This window comes from Sphaeramia orbicularis, chromosome 22, assembly GCF_902148855.1.
Source record: "Sphaeramia orbicularis chromosome 22, fSphaOr1.1, whole genome shotgun sequence".
Taxonomy (NCBI): Eukaryota; Metazoa; Chordata; class Actinopteri; order Kurtiformes; family Apogonidae; genus Sphaeramia; species Sphaeramia orbicularis.
The window spans coordinates 38,709,510-38,732,642 of NC_043978.1; the positions used below are offsets into that span (position 1 = coordinate 38,709,510).

General features: G+C 37.4%; 1 protein-coding gene across 6 annotated transcripts in view; it reads right to left on the minus strand.

The window, feature by feature from the left end:
- The window catches only part of kiaa1109 (KIAA1109 ortholog), a 79,027-nt gene extending 56,116 nt beyond the window's left edge, over positions 1-22,911 (minus strand). For all 6 annotated transcript variants that reach the window (XM_030126374.1, XM_030126373.1, XM_030126372.1 and 3 more), the window contains exons 1-23: positions 22,766-22,911; positions 17,626-17,737; positions 16,191-16,307; positions 14,689-14,767; positions 14,531-14,595; positions 14,000-14,174; positions 13,135-13,216; positions 12,823-13,016; positions 11,844-11,923; positions 11,550-11,700; positions 10,029-10,185; positions 9,606-9,684; positions 8,884-8,975; positions 7,663-7,780; positions 7,384-7,539; positions 6,250-6,347; positions 4,999-5,183; positions 4,135-4,241; positions 3,799-4,031; positions 2,755-2,973; positions 2,404-2,541; positions 1,454-1,630; positions 477-605 (exon numbers count right to left, since the gene is read on the minus strand). In XM_030126374.1, coding sequence (XP_029982234.1) covers positions 477-605; positions 1,454-1,630; positions 2,404-2,541; positions 2,755-2,973; positions 3,799-4,031; positions 4,135-4,241; positions 4,999-5,183; positions 6,250-6,347; positions 7,384-7,539; positions 7,663-7,780; positions 8,884-8,975; positions 9,606-9,684; positions 10,029-10,185; positions 11,550-11,700; positions 11,844-11,923; positions 12,823-13,016; positions 13,135-13,216; positions 14,000-14,174; positions 14,531-14,595; positions 14,689-14,767; positions 16,191-16,307; positions 17,626-17,713 — 2,919 coding nt within the window. In that variant the 5' untranslated portion in view covers positions 17,714-17,737; positions 22,766-22,911. The remainder of the gene's footprint in view (positions 1-476; positions 606-1,453; positions 1,631-2,403; positions 2,542-2,754; positions 2,974-3,798; positions 4,032-4,134; positions 4,242-4,998; positions 5,184-6,249; positions 6,348-7,383; positions 7,540-7,662; positions 7,781-8,883; positions 8,976-9,605; positions 9,685-10,028; positions 10,186-11,549; positions 11,701-11,843; positions 11,924-12,822; positions 13,017-13,134; positions 13,217-13,999; positions 14,175-14,530; positions 14,596-14,688; positions 14,768-16,190; positions 16,308-17,625; positions 17,738-22,765) is intronic.
- Positions 22,912-23,133: the final 222 nt, after the last annotated feature.

Here is a 23,133-nt window from a genome sequence, read left to right on the forward strand (position 1 = left end):
GCTGTCACAGAGTAATGAGGTAGTTTTTAAAAATATCCTTGTTAGTATTCACGCTGAAAGAAGGCATTCTCATACTTTTCTTTGTTTTCTAACATAATCTTACACACTAACATGGTGATATGTATGTATCCTATGTATGGTTACAGTGAGTAGATCAAAAGATTTGCATCAGATGCTTTTGTTCAGTCTCTCCAACTGTGTCAAAGGGCACTGTCTGAATCACACATCATTAGAAAAGTGTTTGCATTGGTCTTCATTTCTTATCTGTTGTTATTTTCCACAACTCCTGAACAGTTTTGACCAACATTCAACTATAATGAGCTACTGCTGTGGATTTCAGCAAAGAATTCAGAAGCACACATATACTAATGGGTTTAAAACAACAACAGGGTAGCGACAGCAGAGGAGGAGAAAATGTGTGGAAAAATGAGGCTTAGAGCTCACACAGCATTTCATGGTGTGTGTCCTATTTGTACCTTGGCATCACAGATGCGTCGATCAACACCATGCTGGCAGATGACAGAGGGCTTGGGTTGATCGAGCTGGAACTCTCGGGACACCACATGGAAAACGAATGTCTCACCCCACTCTATCATACTGGCCACCTAATAATCACAAACACAGACACATTAAAACTGCACAGACTAACAAATGTTTATACTGAAATGCATAACAAAATTGAGTTCAGGATAATACTTCAGATGATTTAATGTTGAGATTCTTCAAATAAGGCCCAATAAAATGCTTATTAACATACGTGTGATTATTTATATCTAACAAGACATGTACAGTATATTACTTTTGTCTTAAGGGTTTATTTTGTTTACATTAGGAACAAAAACACCTGTAAATATTTCAATATGTTGTTTAACTTAATACTTTTGGTGCATATTTTAATGCTTAACAATAAACTGTCCTCTCTGTCTAACTACCAAAAAATGTATGTATATAAAAAACATTTTATTGAACAGTTTTGGCTTTTCTGTTCAGCGCTAATTAATGATACAAAATTAAGTATTAGTAAAATCAAAATAAACATGTTAACTGAGATTAAAATATAAACATTTACAAGTGATTCCAAGAAATCTACACTTCAGACTGCTTAAAAAAGTTAGCTAAGTTAGTAAATACTAGCTATGAACTCTCTTTTAGATGTTTACAATCTAAAAAAATAAACTCATTTATGATCCTATTATTACGCTTATACAGTCTTAGTAGCAGATACTTATGTTACTGAGCCCCTTCTTACCTATAAACTCATCCTTTACAAGAAACTTAATAGATAATTCCATCAAAACGAGAGTCAGAGGCAGTCAGAAATATAGCTCAACACACTCCCACACGCATGGCCTTAAGAGCTATGACACATTCATAATGTTTTCATACTATCCACAATACACCCTCACCACATTGAAAATCTATCCCTCATTTCAGCTTGCTGTACCACACACACCTGTGGAACAGTGACCCTGCCAGTCAACCCTCCGGCCTGCATGTCAATGAGCCAGGCATACTCCAAAGTGTCACTGCCCAGAGGAAGGCCCTGAGCAGAGAACATGGCGTGGGCCCTCATCTGCAGCCCGGAGAGGCTCAAGTGGCCATCCCTCAACACCCCGTCTGCTGTGGGACGCTGTGGTAAAAGAGCAGAGTCATTCAAATTGATGCATAATCATCACCTTTTCACTTTCATTCTCATCTCTACTCATTCATAAAAGTGTTATTCCATTGAAGGAAAGCGGCGAGGGCTTCACATTCTTTAACTCGGATAAGATGGCGTTATTTGGTTGGAATGGCAAAGAGGATCACGCTAAAGCTTAGACATTTTGTGTGGCTATACAACACGTGGCCAGTACACACGTTTCACATAATGTAACTCCGGCCACTGACCACTGGCTCAACTCAGGGTGTGACCAGACGAGACTCGGTAAGTGCTTTTGAATTAATATTGACTTTATTCACTTGTGAGGCATGTTGAATAGTAACCTTAACAGAAGGGTCCTCTATAATCATGTTATTGTAAAAGAGGTCATAGTCTAATACAGTTTAATATCCTCCTGAGGCCCAGTAATGCATTTTTGTCCTCTGGAGGGGACAACAGTGTCACAGCTTTACTTAAACACTGTCCATTGCAAAGCATATTTCATTTAAAAAATAAATAAATAAATATAAAATGTATCTGAAAAAAATTTTGCATTATGTCATTTCCAATCAAGCCAATTATTTAATGTAAAAAAAAAACCCACATTTTTAATTTCTCTGGAGGATATGCAAACTAACAGTTTTCTTCTGACCACCTCTCATAAAGTTATATTTTCTGTTTTATATGTCTATTTTTCTTTACAGATAATATCAAAATTGAAGCAAAATACAGAGCTAAAAACCATCAGAATTAGATGGGTGTACCTGGTAGTTGTCACTGACAAAGATATGAGCAGGAGACAGGAGCAGCTGAAGCATGGTCTCCTTGTAACCCTTCTTCATCTCAAAGCACAGACGCTCCAAGAAGCCGGATGGCCCTTCAGGACCCTCGCTGCTGCAGTGCTGAAGGCACCAAGTGAATGTGCAAAAACATAAAGTCATGGAAATTTGACGTATGCATAAAGGTTGTGTGTGTATAAATATAAACACACACATAAAAAAAAAAGAAGCTTTGGATCCAAACAAAGATCTGAGCATATTTTCATTCTTTCCTAGTCACTAGTCACACCGCCCCATTCACTATTAAAATCAATCCTTGGCAGCCATCACTCTTACCATTGGCAGTCGACCGTGGACTTTGTAGAGGTTAATGAGCACAGTGATGTCCCAGGGCCGCAGGTCCAGGGGATGGATGTCAGAGGTTTCCTTATGTTCGCTGTCCTCCATACCCAGAGGAGACCAACCAAGGCCTGAGGAGGTGGAGGCGGACAACACAGGGCTGGACACTGCCTCCTCAAAGTCTGTGTACATGTCATCCTCACCAAAATAATTCTCCTGTGGAAAAAAACATAAAAAGTGTCCAGCCACTTCCTCCACAGTTTCATTGATGCTTTCAGTTAATATCCACATGTTGCATTGCCATTGCTTTCAATGATCTTGTATTTGTGCACAAATTTATTTACGTTTGTCACATTACACTTTAGATGTGGGCTGATGTCTGTGGTAAGCTGCAAATGAAATGCCCATATGGGATAAATAAAGTTTTCTGAATCTGAATCCGATAAGATTGGACCATTGTTTTCGTAAGTTCATGACGCTATAGCAATGATGATGCTTTTAAAATTAATCCACCCCTGTATAGCCATTGTACAATGAGAATAAATCTATTCTATTCTATTCTGTTCTATTCACTCGCCTTAAATACAACACCTATAATCAATATGCTCATATCTTTTGTCCATTTTCGAAATTGAATGTTAAACCTTCCATATTCCATGGACTTTTCTACTTAGATTGAGATATTAAAATGTAAGTGTATTTCATTATTTTGGTCTAACGATCCACATTTATACATCACACTGCCTATTAAAGTTGAATGGTCTTTATTTATCTATTAAACTTCTCATCTCTCACTAAGGGATGCTTTATCATATCGTCACTTTCCTAAAATAACTGCGTATGTCATTTTTTTAACAAAATGACTTTTTTTGCCTAAATCATCAAATACCCAATTTCAGGTTAAGTTTTTTGTTTTTCTTGGAAAATCTGGAAAAAAATACTTGTGCAATTATTTTAGGAAGGGGACGATGTATAAGGATGATATACAACAATAATGTTGAAGCACAAAGTTTATTATTACACCTTCCACAGTATTTGTACCTTGATGGAGATCAGTGCTCGGAGCATAGGCCCATACAGGAGGATTTGAGAGTCTGGGGACATTTCCATCTCCACATGAAGCCTGTCAGGAGGCAGCTCTGAGGGGTCAGTGGGCACACGGCTGTGGGCTGCCGAGGCAGATGTGGAGGTGTAGCGTGGTGTGGCATTATGGGGGACAGAAGAGTGCTCTGGGGGCCGCAGAGCTGACAGCATGGATTCCTCCATTTCAGACACTGAGTAAAAAATGAAACGCAAGATGAATGCATCTGTGCATAGAAGCATAGAATGACACTGGTAGAGTAACAAAAGAAATGCTACTGATGCAGTGAAGCTTACATGACTGCTTGAGCTGCTCATCGGCCTTTTGGGGATAAATGGGGTGCCAGGTATAGTCAATGATGAGCAAGAAGTTGGGTACACTCCAACAATCCACCCAGCCAGCTCTGGTGTACAAAGAAAAAAAAAACATGTCCAGTCAGAACACAAGCTACCGAGTTTATAAGTGGATTTTCCAGTTCATCATTTGCTTTATGGAGCGTTCAACAAGGGGACATACAGTGCAGACCAAGGACTGCAAATGGGTCACGCCTGATTTCTTTGCAGCGCTGTGTGCACAAGTCCAGGCAGAATTTGATCGTAACCTCCCCAGGGGGATGTGGGTCTTTCACAGTACTACATCAGTACAACATAGGTCTTAGCTTAGGGCTGTTCATAATAAATGATCGTGATGTTGCATTATCATGTACAGAGTGTGCATTCCTGCTAGCATAATAAAGGTTCTCTAGCATCTATTTGACCTTTCAGTGTTTAGGACAGTGAAAGGTGAAAGGTAGTACAAGTGTTTTTAATATAAATAAAAGCAGTGCACTGCAGCACTTAACAAAATGGATTAAGAGTCAGACAGAGGTCGAAGAGCACAAGTCAATTTCATGTGCATTTTAAGTATCATTTCATAACTGCTCCTAAATGTTATGTATCAGAATACAACTGAAGCAACAACCACTGAACTAGCCAAAGCATATACAGTGAAGGTAAAAAGAGTACATTTACTTGAAAGTACCGCCTACTTGCCAACACTTTCTTTCTTTGCACTGATGTGAGTCAGTGTTACAATGATGACTCACCGGTCCTTCTCTATTCTATCACACTCACTTTTTGCCCACAACCAGAAGAGAGAACAGCATCCCAGCTTTAACTCACTCTGCGTGGGTGATGTTCCTCCAGCGGGACTTGGTAGGTTTGGGAGGGGGAGCACCTTGATTCTCCCCTGGCATGAACATATCTGGGGGCAACTTGACATTCTGATAGTCTTTGGCCAGGGTGAGGAGAGGATAGCGGCTCGGGTGGCACTCTGGTAGAGAGAGGCGCATATCCGTGTCCTCCGCCTGAGGTGGACAAATGCAACCAAATGTAAATGGCTTGTGTCACAGCTGCAGGCTCACAGAAAAATTAATCAAATCAGAATATTTTATTAATCCCAGGGGGAAATTATTTCAGTCGCTACATTAAAGTATAATAAAACGTAGCAGGAAAGAAATTATCAATACCACAGAAAAAAAAAATACATATATATACACACACACACACTATTAAGATAAATTAGAACAGCAATTCGTACAATATGTACTAGACCAGTCTTTCTCAAATGGGGTGTATATACCCCCAGGGGTACTTGGAGGAAGCCCAGGGGGTACTTGAAATTTTTGGGGAAAAATATATTAAATAAGTCATCATGTTGTGAATATAAAATAAATAATGAGAATTAATGCTGAAATATGGAACACAATAAATGCAGTCATATAATAAAATTGACACTCCAGACCTTATTTCATTTCAATATTTTTATTTTTTAAATTATTACTGTCTGTCATCTTGTTTAAGCTTTGGTAACATTTTAAGAAGATTTCTATTTTATAATAATTAATTACGTAATTATTTTTTGTTGGTGAAAGGTTCATTTATTCATTAATGACCATTTAATTTATTTTTCTTATCAATGAAAGAGGGTACTTTTCAGTTTATATTTTGCACAAAATTTTCTTATAAAGATTTGTGATTTGTAATATATTTAAGTTAAATATATGTTGTTTGTTTAAAAAGTTTTGAAAATAAAAACAAATGTTGCCTTATTTTTTCAATTAAAAATGCTTAAGCAAGAATTGGGGGGTACTTGGCTAAAACTATATATTTCAGGGGGTACTGCACTGTAAAAAGTTTGAGAACCACTGCACTAGACAATAGATTATCAATATGATAACTAAAGAATTATACATAATAAGTAAAAAACATACAAAAAAAATATAATTGTGCACAATTATAATTATGAGGTTATAAGGTGGAATTAAACGGCATACATTTAAACCTTTAAAATGTAATCATTAATGCAAAAGTGAGTATCTACTACATTTTTCAAGTTTAAATTAAACAAAGACATCACTTGGTGTGACTCACCTTCAAGCTGAAGCGGGTGTGGCAGGTGGTGGGGACAAACTCATTGAAAGGCAAAGTGAAGTCTATATTAAGTGTCTCGCCGCATGCAGCCAGGTACACTATAGAAAATCAATAATATAATTGATTAGACTGCTCTGCTCTGGATGTAAGAAGTGAATACACTGTAAAATGTATCATGACTTAATTAAGTAAAAGATCCTGTCATGGACATTGGCTTCCGGTGTTAAAGAGCTATTAAGTCATTATTGATTAGCTTCACTGGTGGGATTTTTGGTGCATTGTTAATGCTGCACACGTAGATAATGAAGAGTTCGGTTTCTAACAGAAATCGACAGATAGTGGATTTTTAAAGACTGACAGAACAACTATAGTTTAAAGCAGGAAAAAAATGATAGCCCATTTATCGGACCATGTCATCCCTGTCACTCATCATGAATTTCTGACACTGAAAATCACCTATGAGTGTCTGAAATTAACCTGTTGACTTCATTGAAATTCAGAAATCTGTTGAACTAAACATGTACGTCAAAGTAATAAATACTAAAATAGATAAATCAGAGCCAGTGAACATCAAACTCCAAGTAATTAAGCAATACATGTGAAACTGAACATCAAAGTAACCATAAAAAATAGCTGGGAGTGATTTTTGCCTTTTGAGCTGTCACTTTCCCACAGAGTAACTAATTCCTGTTGAGAACCCTGATAGAAGATGCTGGCCTCCATCTGCACCCCCTTCTGCAGATAATGATAGTCACCCTTACTATTAAACAGTTAAATTACAATATTACTCATTAATAATACCATGAATTATATGTTAATGTAATACTTTCTGATGCTTTTCTTTCACGAAACCATTTTTTCCCCTCAATTGGAAAGTAAAGTGTCTTTTACTTTAGAGAAAAATATCATTACAGACATCTTTTGTGTGTGGTACATCACACAAAAAGATCAGACCTGATTTGAATGATTTATGAAATTGCTTATACAAAGACCCTTAAACAGAGGAAAAAAACTGCACAAGGATGAAATTTAATAAGCTGTACTCACAATGTACAAATTGAAAACACAATACAACAAAAATCTGCCAATCTCCATTTCCACAGTCATATTCATCTGGAGGAACATCTTCCTTACCATTCTCTTGCTGCTTGGTGGAACAATCAATCCAGTTATGCTGGTTTGCTGCCCAGATCATCTCAAACTGGTGGAAAAGAATCTTAAACTTCCAGGAATAGGGTACGAAGGAATAAATATCAGGGGCACTGTCACTTGCCCAGTCTTGGATCAAATCTTAAAAGATAATAGGAAAGTGAAAAAAATTAATTCAGCACAGTTAAAAAAAAAACAAATCTCTTGAGATGTAAATGAATGTTGACAGTAACATTCATCCAATATATTTCCTGAGGGAAGTACCAGTGAAAAAGTTTTTCTGAGCGTAGATGAAGTGGTAGGTGGCTTTGTAGACCTCAATCTCACACTGCCATGACTGAGACATGTTCCACACACGAGGATAGCTCGCTATCACATGGAACTGAAAAAAACAAAAGGCATATTTTCTCAAATGCAAAGCACTTAAACATTTACTACGCATACATGAATCACTTCAACTATCAGTGTCCAAAGAGAGGTAAAAAGATTCAAGAATGTTTATTGTTATTATACGCAGACAAAATTTTTCTTAGAGGTAGTGTGTGTGTGTGTGTGTGTGTATATAGTGCCGTCAAATGATTAAAATTTTTAATCAGATTAATCCCACGGTTGCTGTGGATTAATTTCGATTAATCACGATTAAATATCATTCATTTTTAGTCTATATTAATCGCGTTTCATTTTGCAAGAGCAAACAGACTCAAGAAAGAAGGGAATATATATGCACTTAACATGTTTGCCGCATGCTGGGCGATGCGTTAGCTGAAGTGCTAGCAGAATCCCCGACTAATGTATGCTTCACGTTAATGTGGTATGTTAGAGTGGAAGTGAAAAGAAAACTCCTTCCTGCAGAGTGTGCATAATACTGTCGGTCTACTGTTCCATCTTGGGGTTTTTTTGTACTCATATTTCCCATCAAGAGGGCCAACGTGCTGTTTAGCATCTTCGATCTTTATTGTTTGGATCAACTCTCCATTTGTTCATGCGCAACAGTAACTCTACTTGGACAAAGTGCCTCAAATGCATTGCCAGGGACATTCAGAGTCACTCTGTGCTGCAGATGGGTTAATTGCATTAAAATTTTTAATCAGATTAATCATGATGATGGATTAATCTGCGTTAATTTTGACAGCCCTAGTGTCTGTCTGTCTGTCTGTCTGTCTGTCTGTCTGTCTGTCTGTCTATCTATCTATCTATCTATCTATCTATCTATCTATCTATCTATCTATCTATCTATCTATCTATCTATCTATCTATCTATCCATCCAGCTATATAAATAAACACTCAAGAATATGTACATCAATATAAAAACAGTAAAGAATATGTATATCACAACTATGTACATTATATGTCAAAAAGAAATGTCAAACCCAGTATATACAGTGCAGTGCAGTAACAGTGCAGTAAACAAAAGTGGCATTAGGTTAAAATGTATCTGCAAATCATCGACTAAAGAGCTTCTTCTTTTATTGGCTGCTACTTACAGCCAGCATCTCAGCCTCTAGTAGAGTTCTGTACTGCATGCTACTGGTCGTGTCCACATGAAGCAGCTGACCTTTGATGGTGGGGGAGTAGCCTAAGGGCAGAGAGAAAACGCACAGCCATCAATTCTCAAAATCCAAACTTTAACGAAGTTCTTGTAAATAATGTCATTTACCAGTAAAACTTGTGAAGCTCTTTACATTAACTACATTTCCGGGGGCGGAGGACAGCAATGATTGATGACTGACAAAATATTATCTGCTCTGTGTGATAAATTATTACACATACTCTCACCAAGTATCAGTGTTGTGGTGGTAAATGTCCCCTGAGGTCAGTTGTTTTATTCTGGAAATGGCTTTGAATTTCATTTCTGTTGGTCTTACTTGATCTTTAGTCTCCATTACTGTATAATGGAGGGTGAAGATTTCAATATTGAATTTCAGCTCACTTAACCTGTGGGTTGTAGAGCAATACACCTACATGCTGAATGGAGCTCTATGTGGTAAAGTCTAAATACTTTTTTAAATTATTTTCTTTATTAATGAAAGTGATTTTTTTTTTTTACAAGTGACACTGCCTAATAGCAAACCATTTTTTTATTAATTCAACTTGAGATTTTAAAAGCCATTAATAAAAAAAATTAACCACATACAGTGAACTCATGTATAAAAGAAAAATACATTAGAAATTGCTTCCATGGCTGTCTTTTTTAACACACACTTACCATTCTCTCCTACAGTCATAGGTATGTTGACCTCGAGGTAAGAGCCAGCACCTACATTCACATGAATAGCATTGGTTTCCTGGTAAGAAGACGAGACAGAAAGACAGAGAGCGTGTCACACACGCTGCCAAATTATTAACGAGGGCTCCACACTGGCTTAAAAATATTTCACATGCATTTATGTTGTTATTTAGTATGCACTTCACATTCTTAGCTTTGTGAAAATCCCTGAGCTGCTCAGGGATGAAAATTTGAAAAAGCATAAAACATGAACTAATATCAGCCGCAAAAACGTGGTGAAGCATAAAGACAAAGATGAGGGGAGCAGCAGAGGGAAGACGAAAGATCAAAGCAGCAGGGCACAGGAAAGAAAAGAAAGAAAGAAAATAAAAGAAAGCACATAAGAGTGAGCGCAAGAGTCACCCTGTTTTTGGTAAAAAGCAGATCGATGGTAGCATCAGCAATGATGTTCATTCGCAGCTCGAAGGCCTGGATCTGCCGGGGTTTTCCAGGCTGTGCAACCTCCGTCACCTTCATGTCTTGGAAATCAGCTGGCAGGAAAAACTTCCACAGACAGTCCCTGAAAAAAGTGAGCACTCATTTAAAAGCAACACCAATGTCTGAGCTGTAGTAAGAAAGCTTCACTTTCATTCCCAGATTGCTACTAATGGTGTGATAAGATATACAGGGTTCATACATATTTTTCAGGTCAAATTCAAGCACTTTTAAGGGTAATTTTCAAATTTTTCCAGCACAGATATTATCGCTGGAGTAAAATACATACCTATAGGAATACATATAGTGATGATTGTTTTTTTACTTTTGTTTTTTTATCACAATGATGTACATTGTATTATGCTATAAACATCTAAAATTATGTTTCATAATAGCAAGAAGTTTAGAAATTAAAGGAGAACACAAAGTTTTATCCAAAAAAGGGAAGGTACTTGGCGTTCTTCAGGCACACTCGCACAGAGACAAAGATTAAGATAAAAATGTACCTGGAGTCGACCTGAGATCACCTGGTAATTTTCTTTTTTGACAAAGTTTTATTTTTCAAAACGTATCTCCTCTAAGTAAGTAGCTTTGGCTTGACATCTAACCTGGCAGAGTTAATATTAAAGATAAAGAAATAAATCACATCAGAGTAAGAACTACAGGCACTTTCAAGCACTTAAATGAGTGATATTTTGCTTTTTAAAATGGAATTATGCATTTTAAAACATTTTCCTGTGGTATACATAAACTGTAAATGCTATGCTTGGGTCTGAATTCTTCATTAATTTAACTCCACAGGTCCATCTTCAACCCTATTTCTGAGTAATGACACCAGAAAGGTTGTTTTGAGCACTGGCCCTTTAAAGGCACATGACTCCACCCCCTCCAGGTTGTTGACCATGCTTCTCTGTCCCGTTCAGCCACTTGTGTTTGTTAATACAACCAGCAACTGAAGACTTTTGGTAATCGGCTCGAAGTTTGGACATATTTTCAGTATGGACTAAAACAGCTGCTGCTGACAAACAATTATGGTGTACTTGGAGAAATATTTGTCGGAAGTCTTGACCATATATGTGCAAATGTCGTGACGTAACTAGCTGTAGATGTAACAAATTAAACAGAAATTAAAACAGGTTGTAGACATCCACTTGATTTTTGACAAAATTAATATAAAGATAGCTTTGTAGCACCTGAAGGGTTCAAATTCAAAGTTTTTGAACTATTAGGATACCCACATACACAAATAGATGTACCAAAGACTACTAAAGGTGGGTTTAGCAAAAAATGACCCCTTTAAATTTAAATTCAAGCACTTTTCAGACCTTGAAAACACAATATTGAAATTCAAGCATTTTCAAGGATTTCAAATATCCGTACGAACCCTGGATATCGGTTATGATGTCATACATGTGAAATACACAGTGTTTGTGCACGCTCTTTGCTCACCTCTGACGGTCTGCCCACGGCCCATAGTTGAAATCAGTTCCTTTACCACAGACGATATCTAGACCCCAACATGGAGGCAAGTCCTGCAGCTTATCCTCCTCACTGCACGTCTCAGCCTCCTCTCCACTCTCCTGCTCCACAGGGACCAGACCTACATACAAATACATGTAAAGCCAATGACCACACAGCACACTCCTGACTTTGAAACACCTAATATTTGGTTTACTGGTTCACCAATCGTATACTGGTGAAGTAGTTGCATGAATGTCAATATGTCTTGAGGTGTATGTGTACCGGGTTCATCCTGGTAATAGTAGATGTCTACATCATTGGATTGCATGACCACAAAGCCTTCGCCCATCAGCCTTGGAGGTCTACAACAGAGAACAATTACATCACAAATAAAGTCTCATATAAATTTCCTACTACACCTAAGAGTCAACACTGAAGCTCATCACAGGTATGAAACACTCCCGTCCTCTCATAAACCGCTGCTCATTTTTTTACTGGACTGCAGGAGGTTGAAATCGTAGACAGATTCTGAGATACTGCAGCTGCCAAGCAAATATAGAGTGACTCTTATCACTGAAGGTAATGCAATTTCACCCTCCATGTTGTTTTATTCATTAGAAGTGAAGGAATAACTGCTTATGGAAATTTAGCTGATTTTAAACGGTACAGTTAAAGCTGCCAAGTGGAAAGAGAAAGAGGAAAGATTTATTCATCTGAAAAAAGTGCTATTACAGCCCATTTCCAGATAAAAATAGAGCATCCTTTAAACTGTTTATCTCTGTACAGACATGACAAAAAAATGGCACAAGTGTATAGTGAGTTTTGTGTAGTGTAGTGACACAACAGATCTGTCATTTTTGTAAAAATGAATGAGATGAACACACTTATGATCAACACCATAGATACAGAGTAAATAGGAAGCAACAGAGAAAGAGCAGAAACACACAATCAGCCACATTAATAAGCAAAAATCCCATGTTCTACTTCACTTTCATGACTGGTGATTCTTCAGGAAGCACCTGTTATCTACATGTTTTAGTGCCGACAACAACTACTGCAGAGAAATGAGGTCAGCACATTTAAAAATTACCTTGAATAAATAACACCTGGCGTTCATATAAGCGGCAAACCCCTTGTAATACCAGCCTTGAAAGGTGACAAATTTACAGCAAGCAAATTGATAATAACATCAAATGAAGTAGAAATGTATGCAGATGACCCAGCAGCTCCCCCTCTCCATCAGTGTGAGGTCTGTGCTTACTCGTCATTCTGCATGCCCAGGTAGCGGGGACTGGGAACCAGCATGACGCGCACATTTTCCAGTGAGCCTTTGACGATGTGCATGAATTGGTCCAGGTGGCTGGACGGTGGCTTGGTAGCGTACGTCAGGAAGGCATCTTCAAAGTTCACACACAGAGTCTGGGGGAGGTAGTGGTTCCCAAATGCCAAACGGCCCTACAGAAGAACAAATGCACAGACCCGATCACATTACGGAGCTTTAATGTTTAATGTCTAATGGTCTTTGATAAATTTCCCAGTGATGGGGGTGTCTGTGAATCTGCACTGTACTCACTGTGCTGATGTTCACTTTGATGACAGGAATGAGAGAGCGCCAAGATGACGTGGGGTCTGGACTCTCTGCTTTGATGTTCACACTATAAATAAAGCCAAGTGCATTAAGTCTTGTAACAGCTGTTAAAAAAAACCATTACCACAAGTTGCAAATAAAGCTGTATTTTACCAGACAGTATTGATGTCTTTGTGATGAGACAGAAGGCAGACCACAATGCACAGCTTGCTTAGATTTCTTACACTAAACAAAATATATAATGTAATACTTGTTTCCTGCTTGTTTTGTGCTTTCTACAACTGACTGTGTTCTTTTACAACTCTGCTGCAAACTGAAGTCAAGAATAGTGAGACAATATTGTGCTTAATGGCAGCATAACAACAATTACTGAGATAGTTCTTGTTTCAGACTCAATTATACCCATAGTTTCCCTCCAATACAGTACTCTGATATTTGACATTTAAAAAAATAAGATGAATGCTTAGAGCTGTTATGAGTTATTTACAATAATCACATTAACTTTTATAATAACCAAAGTCTAGTCACTGGTTGATTGTTTTCTAAGCAACTCAAATGAGGTGTCCTTATTATCTCCTGAACTTTCTTTCATCGTGTATAACTGGATATTGTATTAATTTCTATGTATTGTTGGTGCCTCTTAATTTGTTTTAAGTATGTCTATGCAGCTCTGTTGTCCAGGTCATCCATGGAATATAGATTCTAAATCTCAATGAGGATTTTACCTGGTGAAATAAAGGAGATATAATATATATATATATATATATATATATATATATATATATATATATATATATATATATTTATATAAAAATATTAGGTAAAAACATGGACCACTTTAATATCTTACCTATCAAGGGTCTTGCTTCGCTCCTCCCGTCCCCGCTCTTCATCTTTTTTGGGTGTTATTAGTGTGGGCTCCAGGCCAAAGGTCTCCTGCAGGCGGGCATAGAGGTCGGTCCGATTGTAGACGTGAAACTCAAAGCCGTTTACTGTCACGTAAAGCCTGGTCTCTGCCTTGGGGTCTGGTGGTAAGAGAGAGTCAAACCAGACAAAAATTATGCTTTGGTTCCATAAGCAATTTATTCTGGTCCTTATGTATCTGGACAGTCGAACACAGATAAGAAAGATCTACACATTTTCTCCTTATAGCAAAAAAAAAAAAAAAACCACACACATTAAAACTAGGAAGGCTACATTTATTCCCAATAGAATGCCAATTAAAATTCTTTAAGTTTGAAACTACACATTTGTAAGTTCGTATTTTCCTTCTCAGACTACACACATCATCCCACCCGTTTTTTAGGCAACATTAGTCAAGGAGTTTCACTTCTTTCTCTTGTTCTTTGTTCCCAACAGAACTTAACCCCACTCTACTTACCATGCTGTTTCTGTTTTGGGTTATACATTTTCCACCAACGAAATATAAGGAAGCCATCCTGTATCCTGTCACAGAGAAAAACAAATCAGTCAGTCAGAGAACAAAGAAGTAATAGAGGAACAGAGGAGGACAGAGTTGCACAGCATCAGTCAGACTACCTGATAGACATGTCTTGGTTGATGTAGTAGACATCTCTGAACATGACTTTCCCTGACAGCACAGAGAAGGAGAACGAGCCTGTGGAGGAGAGGTCAGGCATACTAAGTGTTACACATGCTAAAAATGTTGCAAAAGCAATAAGAGTAATGTTTATTGGACTATCTGTAAAGCGATAAGATCTCTGTACATGCAAGAGCAAATCTATTTAGACGTGATTGCAGCAAACAGAATTCGAGTTATCACAGCAGTAAATTAAAATACGCAAAAATGGAATATGACGGTTAATTAAGCTCTTTCACACAATGGGCTTACTTCTCTGTGTTGCATTATCGGAATATTCAGTTTGATTGACAGTTTACATCATTAGCTCCTTTTGGTTCATAACATCACAGAACATGTATTGTGTTCTAATTCTTTTAAGATAAGAAGCTTTATTTGTCATTGTACATAGGATACAATGAAATTTCGTTTGGCATCACACAGGTCGCATCAGCAGTTAGATAAAATAAAATAAAATTTGATGAAACAGGTAGAGATTGTTGGATCAGCAGTATGATACTGTACAGTAAAAGCAGGTCAGCATGGTTTTTAATGTCAAAAACCGACAGCGACACTGGCAACAGGATGTGAATCTGTTGACTAACATCCTCCCATCACGAGGACTGTGTTGGTCAGTACTTCTCTCAAACTCTGTGCAGAAATATGACTCAATAACATTTGATTACACACACCTTAAACAAGTTCAACCCTGTTCAACACACGCAGTTAAATAAAGCACTTCAGGAAAATAAGTTACCCTATGTTAAACTGTTTGTAATAGATGTTATTATCTTGTATTTATTTACTAGACTTCCACAAAAAGAAAGAGATTCCCTAAAAAAATAAAATCATTGGAAATTGTCAGTACAATGAATATACATTTAAAAAAAAGATGTTTAAAAATACATAAGCGGGCACATGGGTGACTGCTCACTTTGTAGTGACACATACTGCTAAATAGATGTTAACCAAGCTCTGCCTTCCATTTAAAAATTTAATGTTGCCCTAGTTGTTATTCTAACACTTCCTATTTACTCAAAGCCAGGAAGTTGCAGGTTTCTCCTAACATGCACTACTATGAAACTAAAACCTGCCAATAAAGTGTTAAGTGCAAAAAAATGCAAGCTTCAGCGTACTATATATATCACAGAATACATTATTGCAGATGTTTTTTTGAGAAACTGACATGTTTTTGGAAAGAACTTGTTACTTTGCTGAAAAATAGTGGTAGAGTAAGTGTGGCTTTACGGTCCCAAGGTGCCCCATAAATTAAGTGTAGTTTGTGTAAAAGAAACTCGGTCTGGTTGCGGTTTGCTGATCAGACTCCATGGAGATAATCACTGAGAAAACCTGGCTCGTCATGAAATATTCAACAGGCCGAGTTAACGCCTTGAACTGAAATCTTTGGCAGCATTCCTCCTCCCTGTTTATCACCCTCTGACTAAGCTCCAAGTGAACGCACCAATATGAATGTAGCCATCTTTGTAGAGTCTGTTGATGATGAGAGTGAGGATGAGCCCAATGTTGCGGGAGTTGTAATAAGTTAAATAGATGATCCATCCACAGGATAGAATGGTGGCTGTAAGGCAAAAATACAACAGTGTCAAAGACAATAAAAAGCCTACAAGTCATTAATTATACATGTACATGAACACTATATTTACAAGGCCAATAATTTATGATGGGAGCTTTAACCCTTTTAAGACTTATGAGCTTTGCCAATATTTTGTTACGCATGGTCTGTCTTAAATATGACCAATTAAATATAACATAAAATGAAGTTTGCAAGGGATTAAAAAATAATAATTTACAACACTAGGGCTGGGATATCTACCAATGTTTCAGTATGATCCATTCATTTAACCCTTTTTAAGACTGACATTATAACAGGTCGCCCAAGTGTTTTCATGTTTTCTTTGCAATAAAAGTGTCAGAAACTGTCTTTTTTTGCCAATTCTTCTGCACCTTTGTTTTCAGGAAGAACTTAACTTTCAATATCTGGCCATTAATTACCATTATTATAAATAATAAATGCTTACAACAGTGTGTTTTAGTAAAAGAAAAACAGACTTGAAGTTTGAGCATATTTATTATCAGAAACAACTGTAAATTGCAGAAATAAACTTTTAACTATTTAACATCTGCTCAAACATGCATTTTGGTCCAGAACATTCAGTATCCATATTATGGCTTCATATTTTTTGTTATTTCCAGGTGTTTTTAGCCTGTGTGGAAGTCTCTGAAACAGTTCCTTTCTACTTGTAATAGAGTCCCACACTACTGCTGTAAAGTGTTATATGGTGTTGGAAAGCGGTTCAGGAGTTACAGTAATTTGAATGCTGTAAAGCGCAAAATACAGTGCCGGAGAGACTGCCGTTGTTAAAAGGTTAAATACCGTGTGACAGAGGCTTCTTTTCCTGACACACAAAAGCCTGATTTGGTTTTTTCCAATTACTTTGTGGTCATAAAAAAAGTCAATATGATCCTGCACAATGAGAGCAATGTCTATGACCTACCAGGAAATACAACAGATCTGAACAATACAATGATAATCTTTCTGCAAACATTATTTTTACAGAGGCATTTCAAAATTTTTCTGCCAAATTCTCATCAAGTATGTACCTGTTAGTTTGGATGAAAACTCTTTTTTGGAGGGCAGTGTGATTATCAACTGAACAGACAACAGCAGAATAGAAAAACTGCCAAGAAAATGACAGCACATCCTCAACTGAACAGCTCCTTCAACTGGAACCTGATCCAATGCTGACGTACATGCATTTTACATGTTAAAAGATACTCCGTTTCGTTTTGCAAAGGAAACATCCAGCATGGATCAGACACAGATGCTTTCTGTACCTGGGCTTTTTTCTTTCACAGTGCAGCTACAGGGCACTTACCTACGAGGAGCCAGATAAAGTTGGAGTTGTGTTTTGTAAGAAAGTCATCCAAATCCACAAAGCTGGGGAAGGTGTTGTTGCCATCCATGGCTACAGGCTCTCAGTCGGAAGTCTGAAACAAAAACAGTCAAATGTGTGCTCAGTTCCACGGTGCAAAGTAAAAAGGGTTGGAAAGAAATGCGGTACAGTCGAAAAAGAAGGAAAGTGAAGAAAAAAAAACTAAAACTAAAACATTTAGTTTTCATGCTGCTGCTACCATATACAGATACATCTGGAAAAATCTGAATACTGTGGAAAGTTAAATGTGTTTTGTCGGTTATTTCAGAAAGTGAAATCTGTATATCATAGAGTATCATATCTAGATCCATAACATATTTTCATTCTTGATTATTCTTATAATTAGTGTGTATGTTTTACTCTTAACTACACAACGTAAAGACACATTCTGTGGCACTGTACAGTGGTATTTTGCAATAAAATGAAGCAAATTCCCTTTATAGATTACTTTAATACTAAATAAGTAGGGGCAGACCTCCTACCCCCCATGTAAATTAAAGTGTTTCAAGAATCTTTTTTAATTTCAATTTTGATAATTATAGCCCACACCTCTAAAAATAGATGACCACATACCTGAAAATACTAGAACATTTCATTTTAAGCGCCACTGATTTTTTTTTTTTTTTTTAAGTTTAGTTTATTTCATCATTTATGCCGTAAATACCATGAATTTCTCATTCAGGTTCCGTACACACTGAACTAAGAGACACCAGACCCAATCATACAGATGAGCTTAAGTCTGCTATCAAAACAACCTTGACTTCCATAAAACCTCAGCAGAGCCACAGGCTGATCATTTGTGCATTATAAACCACTTTTACACAGAGATCCTGGAAAAAAGGTGAGATGGTGATCCCACCTTTTTGCCACCATTGACCGATTTCCAAAGCCAAGCCAAAGGAGTAACAGAGGTGAGACAGGCTGAACTTTTACACAGAGGACCTTCGTTCCGGAATCAAAGGGGCGGTGACGCAGCACAGCATTTAGTGTGACGTATAACTTGTACATCAGAAATACCCCAAGCACAGCGGTGTTGCTAACCTCTCCAGAGTCTGGGCCTGTCTTTGACCATTCCACAAATGTTGGCATGGATAGAGTCCTCCACCCGAAGTGACAACAGCTCACGGATCTCAGCGTCTCCCCAGTTTGACATCTTTCTGGTCACGTTGATATGTTTGTTTACTGTACATGGCCCCTGCTCATTTTTAAATCCCCCCGGCGTCGGGGTTGCACACTCAATACATCATCAAAAGGACACCTTGGTTGCAGTATGAGAGGTGTAGTATGAGAGGTGTTCCTTTTACACAGCGCTCTGGAATCATGATTCCATCTTTATCACGGCTCTGTTACTACCTTCAGAGGTGTTACAGGGCCACGACAGAGGTGGGACCAAATGATCCTACCATTTTGTTTGCACAGATGTCGTCCCAGAATAAAGGCAAAATATTCCCATGACAGCTGTCTAAAAGGGGCTATAGGTTAACAGCCTTCTCTGAATTGCATATAGGTGTGAATGCCTTGCCATGAACTGACAACACATCCAGGGTGTATCCTGCCTTCAGCCAAAGGCCACTGGGATTCACTCCAGCCCCTCTATCACCCTCCAGAGAATTAGGAAGTCACAGAAAATTAATGTATAAATACACTACCAGTCAAAAGTTTTAGAACACCGCAGTTTTTCCAGTTTTGTATTGAAATTCAAGCAGTTCAAGTTCAATGAACAGCTTGAAATGGTGCAAAGGTAAACAGTAAACTACCAGAGGTAAAAACCAGTCCATAACACCTTCTTGCAGTCTTCAGTAGTCCACTGGCGGTGTTTCATGGCCCAGGCAAGCCTCTTTTTCTTATTCTGAAGTCTCAGCAATGGCTTTCTTGCTGCAACTCGACCCATCAAACCTGCAACTGGAAGTCTTCTGTTCACAGTTGAAACTGAGACTTGCTTACTACGACCACTATTGAGCTGTGCTTGAAGCTGTTGTCCTGTGAGTCGCCTATCACGCAAGCTGTTGACTCTCAGAGACTTGTCTTCTGATTCTGTTGTGTCTTTGGGTCTGCCACACTTCTTCCTGTCAGCATTTCCCTCAGTTTCTGAGTGCCTTTTGATGGTGAAGGAAACTGGACTTACTGACACCTTGACTTTCTTGGCAATTTCTCTGGAGGAAAGACCTACATTTTTAAGTGTTATGATGGTCTGTCTCTCTTCTATTGTTAATTGCCTTTTCCTCGCCATTTTTATAGTAACACACTACTTTCTGCAGTACAATACTGTTCAAATAATGCTCACAACAGTATGGTACCAAAGTGTGTTCCAACACTGCTTTTATGCAGACAGAGGGGTTTGGAAGGAATTCAGAAACATTGGGACACCTGTAGGAATTGGTAGTACCAACTTTCGAGGCTTGATCAACCTCCATTGCTGCAGAACTGCTTTAAGTTGTTAACCCATTTCTTGTTTGCCTTTTTGTATAATTCTGAAATGTACATTATTTTTCAGTTTTGTTTAACCTTACCTTTTTTTGTTTATCTCTGGCAGTTCACCGCTTACCTTTGTACCATTTCAAGCTTATCATTGGACTTGAACTGCTTGAATTTCAATACAAAACTGGAAAAATTGGGGTGTCCTAAAACTTTCGGCCGGTAGTGTGCATTTTTCAGAAGTTCAATATTTCTGTTCAATATTTCTGTATTATAAATACCCTTTTTACTTAATCTTGATAAAATATTCAATTCAGATTTCTAGACTACTTTTAGACACCAGATTTCAGACTTCATGAGAAGTAACTTAAGCAAAATCATCAAAACAATTTCACTTGATGTGTAATAACTCTAAAATATTAGTTTCACTGTTTGAATGAAATAATTTTAAAAAATACTTTTCTACAATAAACATTTTTTTTAGATGTACCTGTATGACTTTGATATTCACATGGAAATGAAATATGTCTAATGATTAAAATATGATTTGATCATAAAAATAATCAAATAATTACATTTAATTATATTTCATTTAAATAGCACCAATATTCCTATGCTCTCTGATCTTATTTTTGTACAAATAACATGTGATCCTAATCACCTACATGTTGTGAACACATTACTGTGTTTAGTTATCGGGCTTTGGTCTAAGGAAGGATTATTTTATTTGTATAAGGCAGGGGGGTTGTGTGCGAAACAACATGTGCAGTCAGACCATGTGTACAAGTCAAAGCTTGAATACCATTACACACAAACAGAAATCCTCTGATAATCCACCTTAAATGAAGTTGGCTGAGAAAACCACTGAGATGTAACCAAACCCAGCAGAAAACACAAGTTTCTGATAAATTTCTCCTTTACAAATAAGGCAGTGCTGCCCTCATTGTCTTTAAGAATTTTCTAATAAAACAGAAGATCTGGCCTAAGAGGCAACATAATACCAGTGACCTCTCAGGTGCTAATCCTAGTTTGGTTGTGGCACTGAGTTTGTTTACTATTTCAGATTAGGCAGGATTTGACATTTACATAGTCTAAGAAAGTGTTTTTGAACTTACAATACCTTTACCTACATATATGATGATTATGCTTAGCATGTAATTGTAACTGCCTCGTAATTACTGCCTCGATGTGATTCTTTCTTCTAAATGATCATACCACAGAGAAAGCGAGTTGAAGTTTGTGTTACACCTGTTTTAACTAACGAACTTCTTTGCTGCCATTAAAGAAACAATCATGCTGACAGTGATTCAACACACTTGACTAAAGTATTTTCACTTTTGGTCTGGAGTGATTTTGTACAGTGAAGAATGCTATATCAGTTTCATCAGTTTCTTTTTAGCTGCAACACATCTGGTTTTGGCAACACATTATCAATGATTACGGTGATTTATTAGTTATCAACTGCAATGTTAATCAACAATAATTTTGGTAATATAATTATCTGTTGGAGCCAAACATCTCTGATTCCATCTGCTAATTTTCTTGTTTCTTTTACATGGCAGGGAACTGAACATTGTTGGTGATCAAACTAAGCATTTCAAGACAACAGCTTGATCTCTAGGAAACACTCAATGAAATCTATCCAGCCAACTCATCAATTAATGGAAAAAAATGACATTGAATATACCCATTAACTGCAGCCCTACAACACAAATCTTGCACTTGTATCTATCACATATCTTACTCATATAAAACCTGATGGTATTTAAACATTAAGGACTTAACAAACAATTGAAAATGTAACTTCAGACATTACAGAACACAGGAACACACATTGAAACACTACTGATTCTATACAGTATTTTGTTATAATCTGCAACACCTGAAAACATTTTACAGGTAGACAAGTAAACCAACATATATAGTGCAACTATTCTTGATCAGGTAAAAAGGAGTATAACTAACGAAGCAGATCAGGCCATAATCTGTAATGATGGCGGATTCAGCACTGAGTATCTGGCCATTAGATAAAGAACAGACATTTTATTGAACACGGATTGCTAACTTATCATTACTATCAAACTGTCAAACAGCACACAAAACAGCAATTGACCAAATTAAAGTCTGAAATTTATCCAAATATCTCTCGGTGTTGCATGACAGAACAACTGGGACAACAAGCCACTAATAACAACAGGAAACAAACTTATCAACCTGCTTGTCAAGCTTTGGCTTTGTTTACATTTTAAACATGGAAAGGACGTTAATGCATGATAACCAGCTGCTACTTTTAGGCAAATGTGTGGTGACAGCTTTATTAACAATGATCCTGCCCTTACATGTAATCTGGAAACTCATCAGAGACATACCTGAAAACAACCGCATACACCTAGCTAAATCCAAATCTTATGTCATTTCCTGACCGTACCGGCAGCTCTAATTTGTTAGCGTTTCTTTGTTAATGAACAGTGAATACAGCTTCATCCAACACGGCGAGCTTATTCGCTTACGACATTTTAGCTCGCAGATAATGTTGTTATTAAGCTAAGCGCTAAATGTCATAATGTTAGCACGGCGGTTGGCTAGCAAGCTAATACCAGCAGGCCGCGCCCTGTAACTTCTCCTTTATCGAAGTCTGAAAACAAGTCAAAGAGTGATTGTAAAATACCTTAATGCCTTCGATAAAGCATGTTGTTTCATCTTTGCTCCGGTTACTCGGGAGTTGTTGTCCTTTTGTCGTGTCAGACATGGGGATTGCTAGCATCCTCTGTTGAATATTTACCTGGAAGACGGTTAGTCGACATCTCTTCCTGCTCTGACGAGATCAGTCATAAAATCTACCAATAGAAAATAAGTGATTGTCAAATCCTGGCCAATCACTGAAAAGGGCGGGAGTATAATTACATACTGACAGGTGTTTCTACCTATCAGCGTGAATGTTTTTATAGTAGCGTGATTTCATGAATGTCACGCATTTGGTACACTTCTGTCGCTAAATAATAAATACGAATAAAAAAATTATATAAATACTTGCCA